This window comes from Suncus etruscus, chromosome 1 (genome assembly GCF_024139225.1).
Source record: "Suncus etruscus isolate mSunEtr1 chromosome 1, mSunEtr1.pri.cur, whole genome shotgun sequence".
NCBI lineage: Eukaryota > Metazoa > Chordata > Mammalia > Eulipotyphla > Soricidae > Suncus > Suncus etruscus.
The window spans coordinates 14,595,148-14,614,514 of record NC_064848.1 but is presented as its reverse complement, the minus strand read 5'-3'; the positions used below and the strand labels follow the sequence as shown (position 1 = coordinate 14,614,514).

General features: G+C 54.7%; 2 protein-coding genes across 2 annotated transcripts; both read left to right on the top strand.

The window, feature by feature from the left end:
• The first annotated feature begins 877 nt into the window (after window positions 1-877).
• ABCB8 (ATP binding cassette subfamily B member 8) lies at window positions 878-12,817 on the top strand. Its single transcript, XM_049777534.1, has 16 exons — window positions 878-1,043; window positions 5,015-5,309; window positions 5,556-5,711; window positions 5,795-5,889; window positions 6,213-6,318; window positions 6,812-6,973; window positions 7,120-7,205; window positions 7,296-7,393; window positions 7,545-7,650; window positions 10,035-10,068; window positions 10,167-10,303; window positions 10,514-10,608; window positions 10,695-10,828; window positions 11,160-11,307; window positions 12,038-12,288; window positions 12,659-12,817. The coding sequence occupies exons 1-16, from the start codon at window positions 949-951 to the stop codon at window positions 12,782-12,784; spliced, it is 2,124 nt and encodes a 707-aa protein (XP_049633491.1). The 5' UTR covers window positions 878-948; the 3' UTR covers window positions 12,785-12,817.
• A 2,208-nt stretch (window positions 12,818-15,025) lies between these two features.
• ASIC3 (acid sensing ion channel subunit 3) lies at window positions 15,026-19,014 on the top strand. Its single transcript, XM_049772802.1, has 11 exons — window positions 15,026-16,051; window positions 16,416-16,566; window positions 16,941-17,068; window positions 17,172-17,373; window positions 17,649-17,705; window positions 17,796-17,943; window positions 18,133-18,224; window positions 18,323-18,402; window positions 18,497-18,574; window positions 18,687-18,745; window positions 18,839-19,014. Exons 1-11 carry the CDS (start codon window positions 15,515-15,517, stop codon window positions 18,915-18,917), a joined length of 1,611 nt encoding a protein of 536 aa, XP_049628759.1. The 5' UTR covers window positions 15,026-15,514; the 3' UTR covers window positions 18,918-19,014.
• The last annotated feature ends 353 nt before the right edge of the window (window positions 19,015-19,367 follow it).

Genomic DNA, 19,367 nt, shown 5'->3' with positions numbered 1-19,367 from the left:
AGATTCTCAAATGGAACGAAGAGGTGGCAGTGTCACTTAGAAAATGGGTCCCCTGGGCCCGGAGAGATAGCACAGTGGCGTTTGCCTTGCAAGCAGCCGATCCAGGACCAAAGGTGGTTGGTTCGAATCCCGGTGTCCCATATGGTCCCCTGTGCCTGCCAGGAGCTATTTCTGAGCAGACAGCCAGGAGTAACCCCTGAGCATCGCCGGGTGTGGCCCAAAAACAAAAAAACAAAACAAAACAAAAAAGAAGAAAATGGGTCCCCATATCCGTAGATGCCATCAGAGCTCGGACCAACCAGTCTGAGAAAGTGCAGAGGTTGCTATGGCAAGTTTTGCAAAAAAAAAAAAAAAAAAAAAAAAAAACCAAAAAATATGTCCAATCATTGATTTTTTTCTTTTTTAAGTTATTAATTATAATTCTCTAATAAAAATATAATTATAGTTAGCTCAATTATGGACCCCCATAATACTTACCAAACATATCAATGATCAAAACACATACATGCTTATCTGTCATCTAGATATCTATCATCTATCTTTGTATATGTATTTGTCTTTCCATTCATCTGATTGTTTTATTGAATAAAAAGGTGCTAGGTAGTATATTAAATTAGTGGCATACTATATTGCTAGTGGGAAAGTGCATTTATACAACAATCATTGCTTTTTTCTCCACCTTCCCCCCAAATCCCGAATCTCAGCCCAGCTCACTCCAGCCTCTGGGGGCGGGCAAATGAGTGGTTTCCTCCAATCACAGTTCTCGGAGGAGAAAGGCCAATCATTTATTATCCAATCACAGACCGTCATGAGATTGACGTGCGTCTCCACCAATCAACGCGGAGGTGCGAAGGGCCCATCGGGATCGGGGGGCCGAACCAACATGGCACCCTCAAAGAGATCTAAGTGAAGCTGCTGTTGCTTGCGGCTCCTATCCTCCTTCCCAGCATGCTGGTGCACTTATTTCGGATGGGAATTCGGAGAGGCTCTGTCCCAGGCAGGCCGCTACAAGCCCTCCGTTTCCAGACATTCTCAGCCGTCAGGTAATAAAAAGGGCCTCAGGTCAAAAATGGGTGCGGGGACTCGACTGGCTGCTGGCGTGGGCCTGCCGGGAGATGTAGTCCTTGCAGGCGTGAGGCCTGCTGGGAGTTGTAGGCAGCCCTACCCGGGATGGAATGTCACTCCCGAAGGGTTTGGCCTCAATTATTTACAGCCACGTTCCAGGTGCCCCACGCGCCCGTCTCCAGTTTTATGGGTCGGTGACCATGCCCGGGTCGTGCTCCCCACCGGGGGCCGCTGAGGTGCACACACATTCTTGAAACTGCACCTGCGCTTCTAAGCAAAATCATGTCATCCGATAGTCGGGTTGCCCCCTCCAAGATTCAAAATGAGCTGTACCCAAAAAGTTTCCTAGACCTGGATTCTTGGAGCAGTTAGGAGTCAGTCTAGTCACATGTGTTCTTGTGTGATCGTTCTACTTACGTTAATCCAAAGGAGGGCCGAAGGAAATGAACAACGATCCGGAAAGGGTGTCCAAATGTCAACAATTTTATGAGCAGGGGCCCATCCTGGCAGGCAGATCCAGGCAGGCAGAAGATTCCCTGGGGTAGCTGAATGTGACACTGATTGTTTTCTAAAGCCTCTCTGATGGATTAGAGGGCAAGAACTGAGCTGACCTGCAGCCCAGGCTTGTGCTGGGAGACAATTGCCAAATCTTGGCAATGGCCAGGCCCTCCTTAGATGAAGTTTGGAAATGATGGGAGAAGCTGGAAAGTAGTCATGATAAATTATTTAAAGCTTCGAAAACACTCCCTAAAAGAGCAAGAAGTTCTGGTATTCAGTCCAAGAGAATTGCAGGAAAAGGCACACTCAAGTATTTTTTCCCCTAATTTTTACACTTAAGTATTTCTACCATCATTAGTGCAATGTTTTTCACAACACGTTAAATCATGAAATGAACTGAGTGAGTCGGGACAATTTCAAATTTCGGATATAGAAATGGCTCATAGGGGGCCAGAGAGATAGCATGGAGGTAGGGCATATGCCTTGTATGCAGAAGGACGGTGGTTCAAATCCCAGCATCCCATATGGTCCCCCGAGCCGCCCAGGAGCGATTTATGAGTGTAGGGCGAGGAGTAACCCCTGAGTGCTGTTGGGTGTGACCCAAAAACAAACAAACAAAAAGAAACCTGATGGTTGGAGAGATAATACAGTGGAGAAGCCTCTTTCTTGCCTTGCACACACACAACCAATACAGGATTGATCTCAAACTACAATATGTGGTCCCATGGGCCCTGCTGGAAATGACCTGTGATCTCAAAGCCAAGAGTAAGCCCTGAACATTGTTGGGTGTGACCAAAATAAATAAATAAATTCAAAAATATTAAATATAAAAGTTGATCTATGGGGCCAGAGAGATAGCACAGCAGTAGGGCATCTGCCTTGCATGTGGCCAACACAGAATGGACCACGGTTCGATTCCTGGCATCCCAGATAGTTTCCTGAGCCTGCCAGGAGCGATTTCTTAGCGCAGAGCCAGGAGTGACCCCTGAGTGCAGCCAGGTGTGACCCAAAATAAAAAATAAAAAGTTGATGTATGGGGCCTGGAGAGATAGCACAGCGGCGTTTGCCTTGCAAGCAGCCGATCCAAGACCAAAGGTGGTTGGTTCGAATCCCAGTGTCCCACATGGTTCCCCGTGCCTGCCAGGAGCTATTTCTGAGCAGACAGCCAGGAGTAACTCCTGAGCACCTCCGGGTGTGACCCAAAAACCAAAAACCAAAAAAAAAATGTTGATGTGTAACCAGAGGACCAGAGGAATAATTTAAGGTTGCTTACATTCCCTGGTTCCTGAGCACCACCAGGTATGCTCCACCCCACCCCAAATAATAAAGTGGACATGTTAAAGGAATGGATAGTGTCTTTTTGGTGTGGAGGGAGGAGACAGTGAGAGCTATAATTACAAAAATTTAAAGCTATAGCCCTGAAATTCTCTTTTTTATATTTTTTCCTTCCTTTTTGCATTTTGGGGCCACACCAGTGGTTCTTAGGATTTATTCCTAACTCTTCTCTCAGGGATTACTCCTGGCAGGCACAGGGACTATATAGGGTGCTAGGGATTAAGCCCATGTTGGCTGTGTGCAAGGCAAGCACCTTACTTGCTATACAATATGACTCCCAAAATTCTTAATGTTTTTTAACTAATGAAACAATTCAAAAGGTAAAAATAAAGAAAGTAATATAGAGGCTTGAGAGAGAGTACATTCAGTCTCTGACACCACCCTACCAGGAGTGATCCCTGAGCATGAACCCAGGAGTAAGCTCTCACACAGCTGGGTATGACTCAAAAACCATCAAGAAGTAAATCTAGAAGCTGGGGGAGATTGCTGAAAGGCTGTAACTATGTTTTGAAAGATGCTGGTGGCCCAGGTTCAGTATCTGCTATCCCACCATTCATAAGGCACAACCAGTAGCCCACTGCTAAGTGTGGCCCCAATAATAGCTAAAAGTGGATATAGTACGATCCAGAAATTAGGGGAAGTGGGCCAGAGCAATAATACACCAGGTAGAGCACATGCCTTGCATGCAGCCAACCTAGATTTGATCCCCAGCATCCCACATGATCCCCCTGAATCTGCCAGGAGTAATCCTTTATTGCAGAGCCAGAAGTAAGCCCAGAGCATCACTAGCTTTGCCTCTTCCCCCATCCAAAAATAAATAAATAAATAAATAAATATATATATATAAATTACAGAAAGTATTGTTTGTGGAGCATCTCAGCTTGGTTTTAAAGTGAAATGGACATAGTTGTTTACTGTTGTAAACAATGCTCAAGAAGTCTGAGCATTAGCAAACACTGTGATAGAGGGTCAGGTCAGAGTATACTCTGCATTTCTGATGAAGCCATGCACTCAGCAAATAAACATTTTCTGGAATCTGCGTTCCAGATCTCTGCTAAGTGCTGGGCAGACTGGATGATGAACAGGACTTCCTGCCCTCCATGAGAACTAATGGTGACGTGGATAGAGCAGGACAGGGCCACGCAAGTGGAGGATATGCTTGCATCTACAGTTGGAGCCACTGAGGCACAGAGGAAAACAGCCCTCAGGATGATGGAGAGTGGGTGTGGGGAAGGAAAACAGACAAAGGCGTGGGGGTTGGATCCCTGGAAGAGTGGGAGGGTTTGGAAACATGAGACACCACCCTCAACTTAAGTAAAAGCCTGTGTGTTTCCTGGAAGCCTTTTCCCAGTGATAGTTCTTGGGCCACTGGGATCATTTTTGCCTCTGACCAGCCACCACCCTTCAGTCCTGATGTCTCCCACCATTCTCTGTGAACTAGTTAGTCCAGGGACTGTGGCATTTGCCTTGCATCCCGCCCATCCTTTTTATGTCTCTAGCACCACTTAGGTTCCCCTGAGTACCACCAAGTGTGGCACCAAATTCAAAATAAATGAATGACTGAAATGCAGGCACTTGTCACACCTAAGTGCAGAAGAATCCCAGGGCCTAGTAGACTGGGACAGTGTAGGTGCTTGAGAAGGAGTGAGATGATGTCCCCACCAACCTAGCCTGGGCAATCAGAGGATCTGATGCTCCCTGAGCTGTCACATGCCGGGGAAATGGGGTGAGTGACAGCATGTAGTGAACATAGACTGAAGAGGGACCAGCGGACATGGTCAGGTCTACCAATCTCCACAGTGTGACTGGCGCCTTCTGGAGTGAGGGTCGTCGCCCAGGCCCCAGTTCAATCCCTTGTGGCTTTGTCTCCTACCCAGTGAGAACAACAGACTTCTGAATCTTGGGGTGGCAGGACAAGATGCCTGGACCTCTTTCACAGTGGTTGCACTTGCCCAGAACAGACACAGGGTCTGGCACAACCTCACCTTGCCTCTCTGAGCCCTGGTTCCATGGAACAGCTGAGGGGGTCCCCAATGCTGTTGTCCTGTAGGTTGGGTTGGAGGTCCCATGGTGGTCTCAGAGCTGAGAAAGCCCCAGCAGGCTTTTTCTTCTACAGGTGCTCGGATGGCAGCCGCAGCACACACCTTCTCAGGGCTGCAGCCCACCTGCGGGCCCAGATCCCAGCCCACCTGCCTGGCCGCATCCCCCGGGCCTTGCACTGGCTGGGAGGACTCCTGCTAGTCCCCATGGTGCTGCCCAAGGGCTCACGGCTCTACCTGGTGGCACAGTGTGAGGCAAACAAGGCTCCTCGGGCCTCCCACAAACGCCGGGTGACAGAAGCCCACTTCAACTGGAGGCTCTTCTGGAAGTTTCTACGCCCTCACCTTCTCCTCCTGGGGGCAGCCGTCGTGGTGAGGTCCCCCTATCCCAGGGCCAGGTCAGGACCCCACAGAGGTGGGGGATACTACTACACCTGTGAGAGGACCCTAGGAAGGCTGGCTGGGAGAGCAGGAAAAGCTGGCGGGGGAGGGAGTAGGCAACCTAGGCTGGAAGTCAGCAAGGCCCAGAGCACCCTGGACATGGCCATTGGGAGAGAGGAAGACCAGGCTTGGGTGCAGAAGGGTCAGTGCATCCCCTCTGGGTGACGTCCCCTGCAGATGGCCCTGGGCGCCGCCCTGATCAACGTGCAGATCCCGTTGCTCCTGGGTCAGCTCGTGGAGATCGTGGCCAAATACACACGGGAACACGCGGGCAGCTTCCGGGCTGAGTCCCGGAGCCTCAGCACTCACCTGCTTCTGCTCTATGGCGTTCAGGTACAGTGGGAGGGTAGGGAGGCCCTCATCCATGCGCCACAGCTAATACAACTGGCTCTGAGGATCATCTGGCCTCTTTCCAGGGTCTGCTGACTTTTGGGTACCTGGTGCTACTATCGCGCGTGGGCGAGCACATGGCTGTGGACTTGCGGAAAAGCCTCTTCAATAGCCTGCTCCGGTACTAGAGTGTGGGCTAGGGTTCTCCAATAGTGTGATTGGGGCAGCTGTGAGAAGCAAACGGCTCCTTCTGGAAGTTACATCTCTCCCCTTCTCTTGACTTTGCCTGCTCCAGTACTTGGTGCAAAATCTTGGGGGTGCTCCAGGGATTTGAGGAGGGCAGCCAGGGGTTTGGCAACTCCTTTTGGAAGTCATATCTCTCCCACCCTTGTCTTAGCCTACTCTGATTCTGGGGTGTTGGTTGCTACTCCAGAGGTCTAAGCCAGGAGGGATTGGCTACTCCCCCAGAAGTCACTTTAGTCCCCCTCTGGTCTTTTCTCACAGACAGGACATTGCTTTTTTCGATGCTAATAAAACTGGGCAGCTGGTGAGCAGGCTGGCTACTGACGTACAGGAATTCAAATCCTCCTTCAAGATGGTCATCTCCCAGGTCAGTGCCATCACACTTCTGAGCCACCTCCCCAAGGCAGATAGATGTTCTAGTTCTTGCTGTGCCTGCCCTAACTTTGGGTGAGAGAGCAATGTTCTGGATGGGAAGCCCACAAGCACAGCCAAGGTCAGGTGAGGCTGTTTCTCTCATGCCTCTGCAGGAGCTCCCCAAGGGCAGGCAGGCCACCTGCCAAGAGCAAAGCACTCAGCCCGCTTCTCCCCCACCCCCTGGCCTGGCACTATCTGCTGAGCCCCATGGGAACTCTCTGCTCTGTCCCCAGCCATCCCCCATCCTTGCTGCTCATTGCATTCCCCCCAGCCCTTCATGGGCTTTGACCCTGGAAGGAAGTGGGTACAGATGCTCCCCACCATCCACATGAGCAAGTGAGGAATTTCATTCACTCTTGTACCTGAGTCCTAGAGTGCCCAGCTCTGCTGGCCACCCTAGGGGCCCTCAGCCAAAGTCCCATTGAGGTTCACCCCTATTTTCTCAGGGGCTGCGTAGCTGCACGCAGGTGATTGGCTGCCTTGTATCCCTGTCCCTGCTGTCTCCACGCCTCACACTGCTGTTGATGGTGACCACACCTGCCCTCATGTGTGCCGGCACAATGATGGGCTCCATGCTCCGGAAGTTATCCCGTCAGTGTCAGGAACAGGTAGTGGGAGATCCCCTCTCCCCACCATCCCTACCATCACCACTCCCCATGACCCTGTCCTGCCCTCACCTCCTCCCCTGCCCCCACCTTCTCCCCATCCCTTATCTATCACCCCACCTGCCCCCCCCTATCCCCATTGCCTACAGGTCGCTAAGTCCACAGGGGTGGCCGATGAGGCCCTGGGCAATGTGCGGACAGTGCGTGCCTTCGCCATGGAGCCGTGGGAAGAGGAGTGAGTGGGACTAGGCCGGGCACTGTACAGGGAGGCACTCCGCACCCCAGCACTTGCCTCCAGAAGGCTGAGCCTGGCCTGTCTCCACAGACGCTACGCGGAGGAACTGGAGGCTGCATGCAGCAAGGCTGAGGCTTTGGGCCGGGGTATCGCCATGTTCCAAGGGCTCTCTAATATTGCCTTCAACTGTGAGTACCTGAATTGGGGGGCTTCAGGGGAATCCCCCTTCTCCCCATGCCCTTCAGACAGCTCTTAAGATCTGTGTCTGGGTCTTTAGCTGATACCAGTATGAATAGTGGGAGATGGGTGCCTTCCCAACACCTCCTGTGGCCCCCACAGGCATGGTGCTGGGCACCCTCTTCGTTGGGGGCTCCCTTGTGGCTGGACAGCAGCTGAGAGGAGGCGATCTCATGTCCTTCCTGGTGGCCTCCCAGACTGTGCAGAGGTGAGTGTGGCCGTCCACACCCCAGAGCTGGGGGGAAACACAGGGCAGCGAAAGGGGCATCCCCCAGTTGCTCTGACTTGAGGGACTTTGGGTTTGGGTATATGATCTTGTTTTGGGAGTTTTCTTGTGCTGGACCAAGGGCTCTCTATTTGCAGGTAACTTTGTACTGGCTGGCTAGCAGGTTTAGGGGTGCCATTCTGAAGGGTCCCACATCCTGGCTACCCTCTGATCTTTACCCACAAATAAGACTCACTTTCCACACACTGTCCACTCTCCACTCTGTCTGACTCTTCAGCCCCCATTACACTGTCCCTCCAATCCTCCTTCCAGCTCTGAGTGAACTAAGTGAACTCCCAATGACCTGTGCTTCTGGGCTGTTTCCTGCCCCAGCTCCTCCATGGTAGATGGGCTGTACACTGGAGGTAATACCTAGCCCAGGCCTCTTCCTGACCCAGCACTGCCTTCCCATTAGTAGGAGTTTTCCAGCCCTGAGATGGATCAGAGCAGGCCAGGGCGGCACAGTACCCCCAAGAGAGGTCTCCTCCCAGGTGGACACTCGGGGCTCCTTGGCCACTGCTCTTGGTTCAGACATACACCACATACACAGAGAGACACATGTACATAGACACAGGGAAGCACATAAACAGAAACATACATACATATATACATTGTGCTCTGGACCCATCTCAACGCTGAGGGCCTCCACCAGGGAAAGAGTTATACCCCCCAGGTCTGGCCTTCTCCTTCAGATTGCCTTCTCTTACCTCATCTTCTGGGGTCCTGAAGTCAGGCCCTTTATATCCTCATAGCACTATACCCTAGCCCCTGTGACCCAGTTAGCAGGGTGCTTACAAAGCCAGAGTACCAAGTTTTAGGGATTCCTTATCACATGGATTACTTACCCGCCCCTTAGACCCAGCCAAGGCAGGGTGTGGATGGGGTGAAACAAGCCTAGGAGGACTCAGACAGTCCTGGCTTACTGGTCAGAGCCAGAGTGCTACAACCCTGCCACCACCCACACCTTCTGTGGGTGAACGAGTCCTGACCTGGGGCATCCAGGGCCCTAATGCCCCATATTCTCGCCCACTGGTTTACTCCCGCTCTGCTAGGGGACATGAGGTCACCTTAGATGGTCAGTAGTAGCAGGTCCAGTCCCCCACCCCACCCCGCCACACCTCTGCTTGCTGACTCAGCCGTGGTGACTCAGCTCCCCCACACGATGGCAGCCGGATCCACTGTCTAGACAGATGACACAGCAGGCAGCCTCTGGCCAGGCTTGGGGGGCGTCCCCAGAATTACCCCTTGGTCCCAAGTTATCCCACCTTGTTTTATCCCCCTTTGTAAGTGATGTAGTCACTAGGGTCACCCTTGCTGGCCACATATGCTGCCCTGAAGCCATACATTAGTATGCTCTGGCTAGTGTCCACACCACAGGCACCTATGGGTGTAGGTGTGGGTGTGGGGGTCTGGCTCTTAGCTGGAGTATAGGTGAGCCCAGTCTTCATGCATCTTTCCAGATGTGTTTATTTGATGCCTCCCTCTTTCCTTTGTGGCCCCCCACATGGTGGCTGGCATGTGGGCCCCAGATATCAAGCTCCTGACAGTGTGCTCTGAAGCCCTGTGTTACTCTCGGGGCCTCTCATGTTCTAGAGCAGTGCTTCTCAATTATTTTCTGTCATGCCCCCCTAGGAAGAAGAAAACATTTTTCGTGCCCCCCCTGAGTGACTGTGTATAGTATCTTTATTATTTTTTTAAGCCAGTCAAATTGAGCAGTGGGGAGTTATATACCAACTTTTGTGATATTAACGTTAATAAGTTCCGATAAACCACTGCCGTCGGACCAGCTGAATAGTATCTTTGTTAAAAAATCTTTAACCTGCAAAGCAAAAATATGTAAAATAAATTTGAAAAAAAAAATTTGAGCTGATTTTTTTAATCAGAGGTGATGTCAAGATTAATGGCTACAATGAGCACATTTTGCAATGCATAGCTTTTCGAAGTGGGGTTTGAAGTAGGACACAGCAACTCTCAGATCCAGAGACATACAAAGACATAAACACAGGGCTTAGCTTGTTATGACAGTGTTTGCCGAGGTCAAACGTGCCCCCTTTAAGGAGCCTTGAGCCCTCCCCCCCAGAGGGCACACCCCTCTATTTGAGAAACACTGTTCTAGAGCCATCCCATACCCCAGGTACACAGGGACACTGAACGTCTGTACCTGCTGACTGTGTTGTGCATCCTAAGGCCACAGACCATTGTCACTGCCTGCAGTAAGGTGCAAGTTCTGTCCATCTGTACCAGCCCTACCCCAGGGGTTCTCTCTGACAGCAGCAGCAGGCCTATCCCTTTCCCTTGCCTCATCTCAGCCCCTCCTCTCCCTACAGGTCCATGGCCAACCTCTCAATGCTCTTTGGTCAGGTGAGCCAGAGGCAAAGTGGGGTCCTAGGAGGGGACATGGGGGGAAGAGGGGAGCTGTGGACAACTGCCCTCCTCACCACAGACCACACCCTTCTCAGGTGGTACGGGGCCTCAGTGCAGGTGCTCGTGTTTTTGAATACATGACTCTGCACCCCAGCATCCTACTCTCCGGGGGCTGCTGCATCCCCCGGGACCAGCTGCAGGGTGCCATCTCCTTTCAGGGCGTCTCCTTCAGGTCAGTCATCGGAGTTTTGGGAGAGGGGGTGGGAAGAAGGGTGCAGGCTGCAAAATGGGGTAAGAAAGGGTGGCACAAGGGCTTGCAAAAAGAGCAGGAAGAGATGGGAGGTTACAGGGGGCAATAGCGAGGGTGCGGGGATGGCAGAAGGGTGCAGGGGAGCAGTGAGGGTGGACTGCACACCCTTCTGAAAAGGTCTTCGCCCCACAGCTATCCCTGTCGGCCCAGCTTCCCAGTGCTTCAGGATTTCACCCTTGAGCTGCCCCCTGGCAAGACGGTGGCCCTGGTGGGCCAATCTGGGGGAGGTAATGCCCAGCCCTGGGGGGACTGCTAGAGGGCTCCCTGCCCCCAGGACCCTGGGAACATTGTGCCTGTCTCCACCCACTTCCAGGGAAGACTACGGTGGCATCACTGCTGGAGCGTTTCTACGACCCCACAGCTGGCCGGGTGGTGCTGGATGGGTGGGACCTGAGAGACCTGGACCCCTCCTGGCTGCGGGGCCAAGCCATTGGCTTCATTAGCCAGGTATAATGCTGGGAGCATCTCACACCCTGCCTCACCACCTCTGCCTACTCTTGGGATACTGTCCTTCTATCTCAGCCTTCTGAGGGTAGTGAACACCCCTGGACTTGCTGGAGGCCACTAGCAGCTCCCCTACCTATCAGGAATTCTGGTCCTTCCCTGGCAGGGCCCAGACCCCATGTGAATGAAGGGGGAGGCACATACATGGGCAGCAGCCATGCAGTGCCCCCTTCTCCAGGGAGGCTCTGGGCGCCCTCCCCTGGACCACCCCTGGTTGTCCCCTCTATCCTTTGCTCTGCCTGTCCCCTACTCATGTGCCTCCCTTACCCCCTAGGAGCCAGTCCTGTTTGGTACGACCATCATGGAGAATATCCGATTTGGGAAACCAGGGGCCACGGATGAGGAGGTATACGCAGCCTCAAGGGAGGCGAATGCTCACGACTTCATCAGCCGCTTCCCCGACGGCTACAACACTGTTGTCGGTGAGCTCTAGTATGGGGTCCAGCACACAGTCCTCCTGACCCTGCCCAGATCATCCCCTTTGCCCATAGTCAAGCAGGCTGAGCCACTTCCCTCTTACTTGCCCTAAGAGGTCCTTGAGGTCTGACACTGCCGAGCCAAGCTGGAGAGTTTCCCTGCCCCAAATGGACCTTTGCATTGACCCCTAAGGTCCTCTTCACCTTTGGGGTCAGCTGCTCCCCATCTCTTGACTTTGGTGCAGAACCTTCTGGTATAAGTGGAGATAAAGGCTCTCAGCCCTTTTCTTGGAACTTGGGCTCAGTGCACCTGAGTGTCAACATCCCTGCTGGGCCAGGGCTGTCTGGAACCTTCCATCACACCCATGTGTGCTACTCCCCATCCCATCAGGTCATCTACCTGTCCCTCAAGCGGGTCCTGTCTGCCAGAGCCTCCTGCCTGCTCCAGGCCACCTTGCTGCCTGCTGTGTTATCTGGGCTCTATTCCCCTGTGTCTTTCTTCCCTGTCCTGAGACCCGAAGACTGGGGAGGGGGACATGATAGCACAAACAACTTGTGGTGTGGGCAGGCCTGGCCCCTCTGTGACCCCGTGCACTCTGTCCCCTGCCCCGCTTATGACTCTTGTCTTCATGTCCCATTGCATAAGGGGTGGCCACTTGCCCCCTCAGCACCCAGACATGCCTGAGGCCCCCAAGAGCCAGACAAGCAGCTCAGCTCCCAATCTCCTCTCTTCCAGGGGAACGGGGAGCTACCCTGTCAGGGGGCCAGAAGCAGCGCCTGGCCATTGCCCGTGCCCTCATCAAGCAGCCAGCAGTCCTGATCCTGGACGAGGCCACCAGCGCACTTGATGCAGAGTCCGAGCGGGTGGTACAGGAGGCCCTGGACCGGGCCAGCACAGGTCGCACTGTGCTGGTCATCGCACACCGACTCAGCACCATCCGTGGGGCCCACCGTATCATTGTCATGGCACATGGCCGTGTCTGCGAGGTCTGTGGGGTGTGGAGGCAAGGGTGGGGGCACAGGCTCAAGGGTTACTACTCACAGAGCCCCGGATTCTCTCGGTCCCCAGAACACTCCCAGGATCCCAGGGAGAAATGCTCAGGATAGTGTGCCCTCATCTGCCCAACATGGCAACATCAGGGACCCTGTTTAGCTACCAGAGCAGCCCTTAAGGGCCAGAGCCCCCAGTAGGACCTGAGGAATCTGTGAGTCCCCAGCCCTGAGCCAGAGTTTTAGGGGCTTCAGGGACCCAGCAGGGTATAGGGACCCTGGTTTAGGGGAGCTGGTGAGAAGAAGCCAAGTTGCCCTTGGCTCAGAGTGGGGTCTGCGTAACGTACCTGTCCTCTTCCCTCCTTAGATGGGGACCCATGAAGAGCTCCTAAAGAAGGCTGGGCTCTACGCAGACCTTGTACGGAGGCAGACCCTCGATATCCAACCTCCTGAGGTGCCCCAAGGCTCCAGGGACTCCCACGTTGAGTCCTGAGAGTGGCCCCGTCTGTGGTCACAGTGAGCCAGGGGAGGCTGAGCTATCACCCAGTCCCCAAACTGGTCAAGACCACTCGGGGCAGACATCCCTGGGCTGCAGCTCTTCTTTGCTCTGGACCAGACCGTGTCCCACCCAGAACTACCTGGGAGCCCAGTAGTCCCAGTTCTACCCTCCGCTGCATTTTCATCCTTGCTGCCCCTTGGCTCCATTGTCCCATCCTGTATCTTAAGTCCTGTCCCAAAGGGGCAGACACTGAACATGCCCACCAGACCCTGGTGGCCATAGGAAGGTGGATGCCCCGAGTTCCAAGTCCCCACTGATCTGTTTCACGTATGTCCTGCTCGAGTCATTGTGGTCGTCACTTCCCAACTGAGGACTGTAAATGTGCACTTACAGCAGTCAGGCAGCCCTGAGGCTCAGAGGCACAATTTCTCCCAGATGGAGGCTCCCTGGAGGTGATGTCCTCAGATCAGCACTGGCTCCTCTGAAGGAGCTTCACAGAACTAAGCCCTGTCCAGCAAGCATTCAACAGCCACTATTACTCCCACCTGGGACCTCACCTGGAACTTCCTCTCATTGGCCACCTCCAGGCCAAGGACTGTATCAACTCTGCTGTCAGACACTCTGGAACTGCATCCTAGAACACTGATCATGCAGTAGGAGCCAGAGGCGCTGAATTGGGCTCAGCTAGGGGCCAGCCAGGATCAGGCTTATGCAGCCTCCAAGACTGAGTGCTCCGGTGCTCTGGTACTCAGGAGACCAAGGGCCTGGAATCTGTCAGGGCTTCCACTGCCAGAAAGCCAATCGCAGGGCTGGCTCTAGTCCATCTTCCCTGTGTAGCCCACCTGGCTTGGCACTTGGTGTGAGCCCAGCCCCTTCCGTCCAGAGGAGGTGGCTCGAGCAGCCAGAAGCCTAGGCATCAGGCTTCCCTACCTCTTTGTCAGGGGCCTACTAGCATCCCCACTAGCTCCTGGAAAAGCCCCGGCAAGTTGACACGGGCTCAGCCTCACTGTGGAGGAAGCCCTAAGCCTGGCCACACTTAATCTCCAAAGCTCGTTTTAAGAGTTTAAATGGGATCATCTGTGGCAAAATACGTACCCTCTTGTGGCTATAACCTGGGAGATGAGGTGGTCGCTTCCTCAATAAACTAGGTTCAGCCTTGCTCCAGAACACTTTTTGCAAAAGCTATTCAGGCCCAGCCACACAGATGTGCCACTTGCTTGCTCATGGTGCTTAAAGAAATGTTTTTCATTGCATCAGGAAGCAGCAACAGGAGGGCTCAGACCCTCTCCAGTGCTACTCCTGTGCCCCACCTTCCACCCCAGGACACCTCTCAGTCACTTCACCGCTATAGGCACAACCTATCCTCAGACATTACTCTCATACATGGCTTTTCCCTTGCCCCACCTGGCACACTGCCATTGACTTGCCCCTGCCTGCCAGCCACTGTGCTCAAACCCATGCCATGGTCCCAGCACCCTGCCAGCTCAGGTCTGCAGTATTGTCTGTTGGGAGAGGCTCCCTCCAAGAAAACACAGCATTTTGTAACCATCAGGGGTACTAAAAGGTGTCTCCCGGAGGTAGAGAGATAGCATGGAGGTAGCGTGCTTGCCTTGCATGCAGAAGGACAGTGGTTCGAATCCCGGCATCCCATATGGTCCCTGAGCCTGCTGGGAGCTATTTCTGAGCGTAGAGCCAAAAGTAACCCCTGAGCACCGCCGGGTATGACCCAAAAACAAAAACAAACAAACAAAAAAAGGTGTCTCCCATGTGGCAGGCACAGCCATGGTATCAAGTCACTGCTTGGATGCTGTCACCCACCTTCACTGTTTCTGGCTATGTGTCCACAGCCCATGCGAAGTAACCAATCCACTGTTGAGGCAGGTGCCAAGAATCCCCTCCTGGACCTAAGACACCCACATCATGTCCATGGAGTGAACTGGTACCCCACCACTAAGCAATAGGGGCAAGTCCATGACGAGTAGTGGGGGTGTCCTGAAGAGGCTGATTGGGAGCCTGAAGTCCCACTGAGGTTCTGGCACCCATATTATTGGGGAGGTGCTCACTGTGTGGGCCCTGGGACCTACATTTGACAAGGCCTTGGCAGGTTTTGTGAGCTGGGCTCTGGCCCCCAAGAAGAGGCAACTGCTGAGGACTCCCCATTGCCTGCAGGCTGGTGAAGAGCCAGCTCTGCAGCGCCGTGGTCCAGAAGAGGCTAGCGGATGGGGAGGGGCCAGGCCTAGGGTCAGTTACCCCCCCCCCAGCTCCCCAAAGCTCCCTGGGCCCCCTTTGAGCCCTCTCCAGGAGGCCTGTGGTTCCTGCTGGCGCCTCTGGTCTGCACACCCACAGCTCCCCTCACTGCACTAATGGCTCAGCCTGGGGCCCTAGGGACTCCCCCGCCCCCTAGACTACTCTAACCCCCCTGGCCCCCTCTGCTGAAACTCAATCCACTGCGGCAGCTCCACTCACTGGCTGGGCAGAGCTGCCTCCAATACAGGCATCCTGCGGACTAGTGTGGAGAGTTCTCGCCTGGAGCCCCGGTCAGGCCCCCTGGACCTAGCTGGATAAGCCGAGCACCACATTCTCTCAGGCCAGTGCCATCTGCCTCTCTGTCCTGGTTCCCTGCCTCTCCTCACCCCACCTGGCCGCCCGCATCCTATACCTACCCCATTCCAGTGTCTGTCTTCAAGGTTCCTGTCTCTCCTCCCTGGTCCCCTCAGGCTTAGCATGAAGCCTCCAGTTGCACTGGAAGAAGCCCCGAGGCGCCAGGCCTCAGACATTCGAGTGTTCGCCAGCAGCTGCACTTTGCATGGGCTGGGCCACATCTTTGGCCCAGGGGGCCTGACACCGCGTCGGGCACTGTGGGCTGGAGCGGTGCTGCTTTCGCTGGCCGCCTTCCTCTACCAGGTGGTGGGCCGGGTGCGCTACTATGGCGAGTTCCACCACAAGACCACCCTGGATGAGCGTGAAAGCCACCAGCTGACCTTTCCGGCTGTGACTCTGTGCAACATCAACCCACTGCGTCGCTCCCGCCTCACGCCCAATGACTTGCACTGGGCTGGCCCCACACTGCTGGGCTTGCAGGCCGCCCACCACGCTGCCTTCTTGCGAGCCCTGGGTCGGCCACCTGCACCGCCCGGCTTCATGCCCAGTCCTACCTTCGATGTGGGGCAACTCTATGCCCGTGCAGGGCACTCCCTGGAGGACATGCTGCTGGACTGTCGCTTCCGTGGCCGACCGTGTGGACCTGAGAACTTCACTGTGGTGAGCTGAATGCCCCACTCTGCCTAACCGCATGGGGATCCCCCTTTCCTAGCCTCACCCTCATGTCCCTTGCAACTCTCATCCTGCCTTATTGATCAGATCAGCTCAGAGGCCGAGGTACTCTGTGGCCTCTCTGTGCCCTCTCTGTGCCACCTAGTCTGGCTACAAGGGACAAGACAGTCCTCTCTACCTCATTCCCCCCTTTACTCCAATCTCCAGACATTCATCTCAGAAAGGGGCACAGTGAAAGGGCCGACGGTGTACCAGACTGCAGGTTCTGGGGCACAGCCAGAAGGTGACCACATTGTACAGGAGGTGCTGTGGGTTGTGGGAGAGCTGGATGGTCCCCTATCCCTACCCCCAGATCTTCACCCGGATGGGGCTGTGCTACACCTTCAACTCTGGTGCCAATGGGGCTGAGCTGCTCACCACCCCCCAGAGTGGGGCAGGCAATGGGCTGGAGGTGATGCTGGATGTGCAGCAAGACGAGTATCTGCCAGTGTGGAAGGACACAGGTATGAGGGGCAGAATAGCAGTGTACGGTCCTGGGTTTGACTCCATGGCCAGCAGCCAATTACTGAGATACACCAAAGGTTGCAGGGAGTGGGCAGATTCTATCTGGTGAGAAAGGGTTGCACTTAGGGTCCAGACAAATAGTACAGTGGAAAAGGCTTTTGCCTTGCACACAGCTGACCTGGGTTCGATTCTGGCATCCCATATGGTCTCCTCCCTTGAGTACTGCCAGGTGTAATTCCTGAGTGGAGGGCCAGGAGTAACCCCTGAACATCACTGGGTGTGGCCACAAAACAAAACAAAAAGACAGAGAGAAAGGGGTCTACTTATGTATGCCAGTCCTGGGGTTCCCCCCTGACTCAGCTCTGCCCAACAGAGGAGACTCCGTTTGAGGCAGGGATCCGGGTGCAGATCCATACCCAGGAGGAACCCCCCATCATTGACCAGCTGGGTTTCGGGGCACCCCCTGGCTACCAGACTTTTGTGTCTTGCCAGCAACAGCAAGTATCCTGCATGTGGCCCCACTTCTCTCTCTCCTTCCCTGGGACCCCTCACACCTCACTTAGCTGTGCATGGTAGGGCTAAGGTCCTTAACATGTCTCCTCAGCTCAACTTCCTGCCACCACCCTGGGGTGATTGCAGTTCTGTTCCCCTAAACCCTGATTTTGAGCAGGATCCTTCTGACACCCTGGGTCCCCCGAACCCTAGCCCAGGGCCTAGTCCTCCCTACAGTCTAATGGGCTGTCGCCTGGCCTGTGAATCACGCTTCGTGTCTCGGAAGTGCGGCTGTCGCATGATGCATATGCCGGGTAAGAGTCTGGAGATACAGAGGGGTGCTGTGGTTGGAGCCAGGGCAATAGCACAGCGGTAGGGCGTTTGCTTAGTACGCCACTAACCCAGGACAAGCCTTGGTTCGATCCCCAGCGTCCCATATGGTCCCCCTAGCCAGGAGCGATTTCTGAGCGCATAGCCAGGAGTAACCCCTGAGCATCACCGGGTGTGGCCCCAAAACAAACAAAAATAAAGAAGAGGTGCTGTGGGATCTGAGGTGGGGCCTGAAGCAATCTCCCCCACTCCACTGCAGGCAGCGCGCCCGTGTGCAGCCCGCAGCAATACAAGGACTGTGCCGACCAGGCGCTAGGTAACAGGCGAGCCCACCCCCAAACGAGCCCCACCCCCAAGGGCGTCCCACAGCAGTGCGGCAGCCCCTGACCAGCGCGGTGGCCTGCAGATGCCATGCTGCGCAAGGACTTGTGTGATTGTCCCAACCCCTGCACCATGACGCGCTACGCCAAGGAGCTCTCCATGGTGCGGATTCCCAGCCGTGCCTCCGCGCGCTACTTGGCGCGCAAGCTCAACCGCAGTGAAGCCTACATCGCGTGAGCCCAGCGCGGGGTTATAGCACAGGGACCTGGGGCGCAGGGTGGGAACTCGAGGGCGCGTCGCATGCATGCTGCTTCTCTCTGCCCGCATTTCTCCTGAAACCCCGTTATAGTAACATCCCCACCAAAGAGCTTTCCCCGCAGAAGGCAGCTGTGCCAAGGAACATTCCCAGCCTCTTCTTCCAGGGAGAACATTCTGGTGCTGGACATCTTCTTTGAGGCCCTCAACTATGAGATGGTGGAGCAGACCAAGGCCTATCAAGTGTCGGAGCTGCTTGGTGGGTAGGGGTGCACGTCGCATGCTGTATGACGGTGTACACACCCACCCAAGCACCCCTGTGAGTGCAGACGGGTGTCTGAGCTAATGTTTCTGCAGGCGACATCGGGGGTCAGATGGGGCTGTTTATTGGGGCCAGCCTGCTCACCATCCTGGAGATCCTAGACTACCTCTGTGAGGTGGGTCTGGGCCCCGCGAGTGAAGCAAGGGATGAGGCCAGAAGAGCCAGAGCAGGGAGCATACGACGGGCCACCTCTCCACTGTCACTCTTAGGTCATCCTAGACAGAGTCCTGCGGTATTTCTGGAGGCGGAACCGGAAGCACTCCCCAAGGCATTCTAGCACCAATTTGGTGAGGGCACTTCTTATCCCCTCCAGCCCCTGCTGGCTACCATATAGGTGCTCCACCCTCCTGCCAACCCAACTGAGACATTGCTCCCTCAACTGACTCTCCTCTCCCGCAGCTTCAGGAAGGGTTGGGTGCCCCTCGCACCCAAGTGTCCCACCTCAGCCTAGACCCCAGGTAAAATGAAATGGCTCCCTCAGGTCAGAGGAGTAGATGGGTCTGGACGGAGGTGAACTCAGGGCCCACCCAACCTATGATGTATCTCCCCAGGCCACCCACCCCACCCAGTGCCATCACCAAGACTCTATCCGCCTCCCACCGCACCTGCTACCTTGTTACGCGCCTCTAGACCCTGTGGCTACTGCCAAGGACTTTTCTTGACACCCTTCCCACTAATCTGCACGTGTCTTTGCCATCTTCAACCTAAATAAAGCTCCTGCATCTGCTTCAGGTGTTTTTCTGACAGCATAGTTGGGGCCTTGGGATAGTCCAGACCCAGCTCCCCTCCATTCCTGGCAGCACTGTGGGATATAGCTGATCCCAGCCAGCTTATATCCCTACTAACTCCAAAAGCAAGAACAAGCAGCTCAGATGGAGGGTGCAGGGCACAGGACTTATGGGTAAAATGTGGACCCAAAGCCCTGCACCATGCAGAGCAGGCAGGGAGGACCCACAGGCACTTGAGCAGCCTGTGGAGAAGGTGATTTTCTCACATCTGGGGCTCAGCACCCACACCCCCATCTCCATGGCAACAGTACTTCTCCACCTCTGCACATAGGCAGGAAGGCCTCTCTCTAGA